Source organism: Nematolebias whitei, chromosome 19 (genome assembly GCF_014905685.2).
Source record: "Nematolebias whitei isolate Nwh7 chromosome 19, NemWhi1, whole genome shotgun sequence".
Classification (NCBI taxonomy): domain Eukaryota; kingdom Metazoa; phylum Chordata; class Actinopteri; order Cyprinodontiformes; family Rivulidae; genus Nematolebias; species Nematolebias whitei.
In genome coordinates, this window is record NC_056516.1 from 39,837,538 (window position 1) to 39,846,012 (window position 8,475).

The window sequence follows — 8,475 nt, forward strand, 5'->3', positions numbered from 1 at the left end:
TTTATTCCTAGCTTTAAAGTGGATATTAAAGTGATTAAATGGCTTCAAACATCTGCTAAGTTCATGGCATAAACCAACACAGACATGTTCGTTTTTAGTATTTTGCATCGATTTATAATGTAGCTGTTTATGTTTCATGTTTTTAAATATCCTTTTCTTTTATTTTTAATTTCATATGTTTTTTTAAAATAATTTTCTACTGTTGTACAGATAAATATCTCCTGAAGGGTAAACGTAAACTTTTTGCTGCAAATATTCAATCAAGCTGCGAAGCAGACAGTCTGAGTTCAGTCTGCTCCTCCAGACGGGCAGACTGAACTCAGACTGTCTGCTTCGGACTGAACGAGAGGAACGCACCGCTGAAGCCACGGAGCTCGAACGTCCAACATAAAACTGACGTTACCGCAGTGCCTGGCTAAACAATCCTCGTGCGCTTTAATGTGGTGCTTTTTCAAATGTTTATTAAGTTTGTTGCATTGTAGGTCGTGACTGAGCCTCCTCCTCTCGGTGCAGCGGCTCTGCAGACATTGCACGTTGCCGTCTTGTGGTGTTTCTAGTGTAAACTACTCCATAGTTTGAAGCCAACCTGCAGAGCAGCCGGCAGGAATCACGAGACGACGTTTCAGCAGACGTAGACATGCATCATGGATCGGAAATCTCTGCCTTTTGGATCGGAAAAATCCGATATGTAAATTATGCTGGTATCGGAGGCCGATACCGGATCAGCCCCATCCCTAGTATGTGTGTGTGTGCACGTGCATGTACCTGGGCATGTCATCTAAAGAGCTGATCTTGAGCTCGAAGTCCTTCCTGGAGACTGACAGACGAACAGGAGACTGTTCCCGAGGAGGAAAGGCTCCAGGAAACAGCGGACGCTCTTTGTCTCTGGACGTTGTTGGGGGGGACATGCTCCTCTTCGGCTTCTCTTTTTCTTTCTTCTCCTTTTTCTTGGACTTCTCCTCTTTCTTGGACACATGTTTGCGGTTTCGGTACAGCTCTTCCTCCATGTCGTCTTCAACTTCTTCAGGCTCTCTGCAGCCTTGCTCTTTCACGGACAGGTACGATGTGGAGTAGCTCGGCTCATCGCCCCATTTTCCAAAAATGTCCCTGGCTGAGAGGGTGGGTTTGGCCTCGAGCTCCTCGTCGATGATCTGGTCCTTCAGACCCTGTGCCTGGAGGAACTCCTCCTCTCCCGGGTTGAAAAAGGGCAGAACTTTTTCTTCTTTGGGCTCAGAGTATGAAGCTGAAGACATGCTGAAGAGCTCTAAGGACTTGGAGCTTTTCTCGGGTTCTCGGTCTGTAGCCACCAGCTCCTTCTCTCGGCTGTTCTTTTCCGACGCCTTTTTGTTTTTATTGTCAGCCATGAACCTGAAACAGAGACGTCAGGTGAGCTCCACCTGCAGCACCAGGTCATCTTTAATCAGTGCGACAGCAAGCAGGATCAAAACCATTTCTGCTGTCTCCACACGGCATGTTAAGATTATTGAGACTTTAACATCAGCACAATATTCTGAGAGAACATGAAGATTCCAGCAGGTAAAACCGTTACCATGGAAACCATTAAACAGCTTGTTTAATCACAGTGAACTTTTTAAAGCCAGATCTCAGATGAACTCTGCTTCCAGAGATCAGATCCACCAGAAGTGTGAAGCAGGTCAACATGTTCGAAAGACAAAGAAGAAGAACCGTCAGTGTGAGGAAATAAAACAGACATACTTCTTGAAGGCGGCAGAGATCACAGTATTATCTCCGGCTTTGGCCTCTTCCTTTGCGAAGAACCCAAAGCCGCTGAACGAGGCCGTCTGTCCAGACTTGGTGGGGCTTTTTGCCGGAGGGGATGACGAACCGACGGTTTTCCAGAGAGGGCCTCCACTCCCGGGCCCTTTGCTCTCAGGAACTTCCTCCTTCTTGAAGCCTGGGCTGCCCCGTTTGGGGCTGGCGTCGAAGTCGATCCATTTTCCTCCAGACGCTTTCTCGATGACGTTGCCTTCTGCGGGCTGAGGGGATTTCTCTGCCGGACTCTCCGGCTGCTTCTCTTTGGACTCTTTGGAGCTGGGCCGAGCCTTGTTGCTGCGATGTCGTGGAGACGAGGACCGGGAACGGGACCGCGAGGAGTAGCTGGAGCGCCTGGAGTGCCGAGACTGCCCCGAAGACGAGCGGTCAGAGTAGCGGGAGCGGCTCCGGCTGCCCGAGCGTTTCTTAGGTGTGCGGGAGCGGGAGTGCCCCCTCCTGGGACTGTAGTGGTCCTGGCGATCGTGCCAGCCCCCTCCCCCACCCTGCCAGTTGGACTTGTAGCCGTAGCCCCCTCCTCGGTTCTGGTAATGGCCGCGGGGGTAGAAGCCCCGGTTCCGACCTCGGTGCTGGTAGGGCCTGCGGTAGCCCCGGTTGTAGCCTCTGAAGCCTCTTCTGTTGCTCTGATAGTCCCGAGAAGGATAATTTCTGTAGGACGGGGAGTGGGAGCGGGAGCGGGAACGAGACCTGGAGCTGAAAACAAGAAAAAAACAAAGACGTCCATTACGTGATGAGCCCAAACAAGTTGGACTCAGACCTTCAGCCCTTTACAAACAACCAGAACCAGACACAGCTGAGGATCTCCATCACCTGGACTTTCAGGCTCTAATGTTTGAAAGTTTAGATGTGGGCAGAACCGAGCCACTCAGAAAACGGACCTTGTTTTAGATGTGTTCATACTACTACTTCATGGTTCTTTCTGATCCAGAAGTTAAATTCATTTTGACACATCCGTTCACATTCAAACCTGCATCTGATCAGAAATAACATCAGATACGGTCTGCTGAGTCTGGTTCTATTTCAGCTCACAGAACTTTTGCTCTTCCAAAGTGATGGTGACATTGGGATGAACGTTTGTTGGCTTCAGGAACAGGTAAGAACTAGGCACAATCAGCAGTTCCTGGTTGTGACCAGCTGATGGCAGCAGCATCAGTTGGAGTGTGGGTCCGACAGAAAACAGAACCGAGCTCAGGTAAACCCGCTCCACTGGCAGCGCCGGCTCAATTGCACCGTAACGCTAACCGAACACATAAATGATCCAACAGGAGTTCCTGACGTCATGAAAATAAACGGAGACTCTTCTACATTAAAAACTAGAGTCAGAACGTAAAGCAGCCCAACATGAAGCGGATCAGAACTAGCAGCCCGTGGGACAAACAGAACCCACCTTTTAATCCTGTAAAATATTTAGACCTCGTTTGTTGCCTTCATGCATGCAGCCAGCGCAGGGCAGTCTTCCCCCCCACCCCCACCTTGGAAGGGCCGAGGGTCTCAAAGAATCCCAGTCCAAATTAACTTCTTCCCAGACTCGGGACAGGACCTTCTGGTACAAAGCCAAGTGGTGGTGCCAGTGCTGGAGGACCTGCTGCCAGTTTTGCCCCCTCGGGCCAGATTTTACCTTCCATGGCTGACAGCAGCCCCTACCAGTCCAGCCAGTCCAGTCCAGTGGGCCCCAGGGTCAGCGCTACACGGCAGAGGAGATCGAAGTGCTCAGGCGAGACAACTGACTTAGTTTTTTTTTTTTACAAGTTACTACATAACTGTATGTACTGGGGGTCCAAAATGGTGGAGAGGCAGGGCAGTCGACTTGGGACCAGACAATGGCAGGTTCAACTACCCACCGTCATGGCGTCCTTGAGCAAGACACCCAATTCCTAACTGCTCCCCGGGCACTTGCATAGCTGCCCACTGCTCCACCTGGGTGATGTCAGGTGTGACGGGTTCAATCGTATGTTCCCATACACACAGCACTTTACAGACGGAGGAGGAAGTCACAGGGGTGTGGGCAGAGTGTAGTTGCTTTAACCTTTAACGCTGCACCACCGAGCAGGGTCAAACTCCAACAGGAGTTTCACTTTGTCGTTTTCATCCTCCCCCAAAAACTAATAAATACACACCTGAAGATATCCTGATGCATGCTCAATAATCCTGAAGATTATTGAGATGCCTGAATCCTGAACACCTGAAGGACTGTCCAGAAAAACTCGATGTGATCATTTCTTATTTTAACTTATTGAAAAACAGAAGATGCTGATCGACCCCAGGTCCCACTTTTTATTCATGACCAGAAAATAAACCAGGTCTGTTCTTACAGCTGGGTGTTCACCTAGACCAGGGGTGTCAAAGCCACTTACAAAAGGGGGCCTAAATTAAAACCTTTTTCAAACTAAGGGCCAATTTCAGAAACTACATTATCTCAACTCAGATACACAACCTCTTTTCTTGGTCACAGGTTCCTCAACAAGAGTTTGATTGGTCTCATTTGATGTTCTCTGTTGTGCTTTCGACATCATAATCAAAGATTACTGAAAAAAATTCAAGAGATAGAAGTATTTTACGTTTCATATATCATCTTGAGGGCCAGATAAGATGTCAACGAGGGCCACATTTGGCCCCCGGGCCTTGAATGTGACACATATGACCTAGACAATCTGTTCAAGTGGGGAATTCATATTACCGTACTTGCTGCCATATAAGTCGCATCTATTACCAGCCACTTTTTAAAGAGCCCTACAAAAGGCAGAACGCATGTTTATTTAGAAAATATGCCAAGTGAACAAGTTCAGTCTTTACAGACAGAGGTGATCTGGTGGATGAAGAAGACTCAGCTGCTGTCATCCTCAGACTGCAAACAACACAGAGATTTTAAAAAAAGTGTTACTAAGATTATAAGTTTAAAGTAAATTAAATTACAATAATACAATAACAATACCTCTTCTTACACGCTCATCATGAGGTGGGTGAACATTCTCTCTCCCTCATCATCATCGATGTGGCAGGACTTTAATCTGGTCCAGGGCTTGATGACGATCAGTTTTATGTTTTTCATAAAGTGCTGCTACAACTTTTTGGCTGAAGTGTTGACGTGATGTCGTAGCGGGGCTCAAGAACTTTAAAGGCGGCGCATCAACAACATTCAGACGTAGATCCAGAGCTTTAAAAACTCCTACAGCTTGTTGTTGCTCTGGACCGACCTGAATGACCTGATGAAGGTTGTTTAAAGGCTGCTGCTATCTTTACAACAAACTACGTTCACGTTCGGATGATGTCGTTTTCAGGAACGTTAACGAGTTCCACGTGTTGCTGCTGCAGATCCAATCTCCGTGAAACAACGTCTTTTAACTAGAAAGACATAATGTTCCCAACAGGAGACCACAACGAGACGGCTTGTTCGTTGCCTGTGGTGTGGAGGAGTTTGTGCATCTGAATGTGACGGGGAAGTTTATGTAAAGGTCATGGATGTTTTCCACTTACTCTCTCCCCTGGTTCTGATCAGTTCACAAACTTAGCTCTTGGCTGGTGCCAATCATTTAAAACAAACTGGACTCACCTGTAGTGACGTTTCCTGGACCTGGAACGGGAAAGACTCCTAGATCTGGATCTGGAGTAGGATCTGGATTGGGGTCGTGCTGGAGAATTTGGAGCCTTTGACATGTTTGGACTCAGGTCAAATTTCCTTTAAAACACAAAGGGAGTTGTTAACTGATGGAGATGTGAAAGGTCACAGATGTTTTTCCACTTATTAATGTCAAATGTACAGCTGCTGCTCATAAAATTACAACATCATGAAAAAGTTGATTTATTTCAGTAATTCCATTCAAAAAGTGAAACTTGTAGATTCATTCATTACACAGACTGATCTTAGACCCCAAGAGTTTAAGTATCTTGGGTTCTTGTTCACGAATGAGGGAAAAATGGAGCGTGAGATCGATAGGTGGATAGGTGCAGCGTCAGCAGTGAAGCAGGTGCTGTACCGGTCCGTCGTGGTGAAGAGAGAGCTGAGTCAAAAGGCGAAGCTCTCAATTTACCGATCGATCTACGTTCCCACCCTCATCTATGGTCACGAGCTTTGGGTTGTGACCGAAAGAACAAGATCTCAGATACAAGCGGCTGAAATGAGTTTTCTCCACAGGGTGTCTGGGCTCTCCCTTAGAGACAGGGTGAGAAGCTCGATCATCCGGGAGGGACTCGGAGTAGAGCCGCTGCTTCTCCACGTCGAGAGGAGCCAGTTGAGGTGGCTCTGGCATCTGGTTAGAATGCCTCCTGGACGCCTCCCTGGTGAGGTGTTCTGGACACGTCCCACCGGAAGGAGGCCCAGAGGAAGACCCAGGACACGCTGGAGGGACTATGTTCCTCTGGCCTGGGAACGCCTCGGGATTCCCCCGGAAGAGCTGGACCAAGTGGCTGGGGAGAGGGAAGTCTGGGCCTCCCTACTTAGGCTGCTACCCCCACGACCCGACCTCAGATAAGCAGAAGAAAATGGATGGATGGACACAGACTGATCCATTTCAAATGTTTATTTCTTTTAATGTTGATGATTATAACTGACAACTAATGAAAACCCCAAATTCAGTATCTCAGAAAATTACAATATTTCTTAAAGCCAATTAAAAAAAGGATTTTTAGAAATGTTGGCCAACTGAAAAGTATGAACATGAAAAGTATGAACAATGTCTCCACTGACACCTGAGAGAATCAGAGCTGCTCTATTCACACACAACCTGCTGTTGCTCTCCAAATTCTGTTTACAAATGTAGATAAATGTAGAACAATCTGTTAAAATACACCAGAATGCAGGAAACTGCATCTCTGTTGTTCAAAATTTCCAGCACTTCCAGCATCAATCAGTTTACAAATTAAGCCCTGGGGCTGGGCAATATGAACTAAAATTAATATCTCCATATTTTAAGATAACTGGCAATATACGATATGTCAATATTATTTTCTTTCCATACAGTAATAACAAAAATATATTTCAGAGTCAAAGTTTTGTCCCAGTTGTCAAACAGGCACCTTTATTAACAAAGCTGTAACTATCCTGATGCTGCTCAATAATCCAGGTAGAAAAATCTAAAAAAGTTAAATCTGGTCCTCTGGACGTTCAAAAAAAAAAAAAAAAAAAAGCAAAACAACAAAAAAAATGTAGAAACGTTTCGTCTCTCATCCACAAGACTTCCTCAGTCTGAGGTGCTGTATTCAGCTCAGTCTTATAAATAGCACCTTCTCAGAGTGGATCAACCAGTTGAAAGCTTTAACTATTAGTACGTTAAACAAGTTTAACTTACTAATAGCTCATCAACACCATCACTATTCCAATAACAACACATTCAGTGTAGGACAACACTCCAGTAGTCAATTACATGCCAGGGAGACAGAAAAGTGGGTGAAGAATTTATCTGACAGACAGCTCACCCAGCCGGAGACAGAGATTCTTGCCAGGGGACTGAACTTTGCGGTTGCACCAAGTAGAATTCCTCTGGTGGAGATGATCACAGCTACAGAATCAGCCATCCGCAACAACAAAATGAAAGAGGGTGAAGCAGAACAGCTCAGAATCAAAGTTTCATCCTGCCTCAGCAATGCCAAACCACCACCTTCCAACATCAGTAGAGAGGAGAGGGACGCACTCACCACTCTTAGCAAGGACAAAAACATCATCATTCTCCCAGCAGACAAAGGAAGGTGCACAGTGATTTTGAACCAGAAAGACTATCATGAGAAAGTTATGACACTCCTTAGTGACTTAACACTTATGAACCTCTGAAAAGAGATCCAGGAAGTGGTTACAAGAAGAAGTTAATAGATTGCCTGAAAATTTTGGAGCAGGACAAGGCTATTGACCGTTTTCTGTACCACAGACTGTACCCAGGGGAGGCCACACCTAGTCTGTATGGTTTACCTAAAATCCACAAACAAGGTGTACCTTTAAGACCTATTGTTAGCATGATTAACTCTGTCACTTACAATGTTTCCAAATATCTGGCGTCTGTACTCATCCCTTTAGTTGGCAGCTCAGAACACCACATACAGAACACCATGGACTTTGTGGATAAGGTGAGGGATGTCATCATGGAGACTGATGAAACAATGGTCTCTTTTGATGTCACATCACTCTTTACGTGCATTCCTGTTGATGATGCAGTAGAGGTGGTCAGTTTAAGATTAAAATCAGACACCACTCTGAGCAGCAGGACCACACTTTCCACAGAACAACTGTGTCAACTCTTGAAACTGTGCCTGCAGTCAACCTACTTCACATATGGGGAGCAATATTATAGGCAGAAACATGGGTGTGCTATGGGGTCTCCAGTTTCTCCTATTGTTGCCAACCTGTACATGGAGGAGGTAGAAAAGAGAGCCTTGACGTCCTTTTCAGGGACACCACCAAGTCATTGGTTCAGGTATGTTGACGACACCTGGGTTAAAATTAAATCTCAGGAAGTCCAACATTTTACTGACCACATCAACTCTGTGGATAAATACATCAAGTTCACACGAGAAGATGTAAAAAATGGCAGGTTGGCTTTCTTGGACTGTGAGGTCTCAGTCTCTGATAGAGGACATTTGCAAACTGAGGTGTACCGCAAACCCACCCACACAGACCAGTATTTGCAGTTTGACTCCCATCACCCTTTGGAGCACAAGTTAGGAGTCATCAGGACTCTGTATCACAGAGCAGACAGC

The 8,475-nt window shown here is 46.1% G+C and overlaps 1 protein-coding gene across 3 annotated transcripts in view; it reads right to left on the reverse strand.

Annotated features, from left to right (window-relative positions):
• thrap3b (thyroid hormone receptor associated protein 3b) overlaps positions 1 to 5,496 on the reverse strand; it is an 8,878-nt gene extending 3,382 nt beyond the window's left edge. For 2 of the 3 annotated variants that reach the window (XM_037693167.1, XM_037693169.1), the window contains exons 1-3: positions 5,342 to 5,496; positions 1,717 to 2,484; positions 766 to 1,368 (exon numbers count right to left, since the gene is read on the reverse strand). In XM_037693167.1, coding sequence (XP_037549095.1) covers positions 766 to 1,368; positions 1,717 to 2,484; positions 5,342 to 5,445 — 1,475 coding nt within the window. In that variant the 5' untranslated portion in view covers positions 5,446 to 5,496. The remainder of the gene's footprint in view (positions 1 to 765; positions 1,369 to 1,716; positions 2,485 to 5,341) is intronic. The other variant, XM_037693168.1, reaches the window with a different exon arrangement.
• Between the last annotated feature and the right edge of the window lie 2,979 nt (positions 5,497 to 8,475).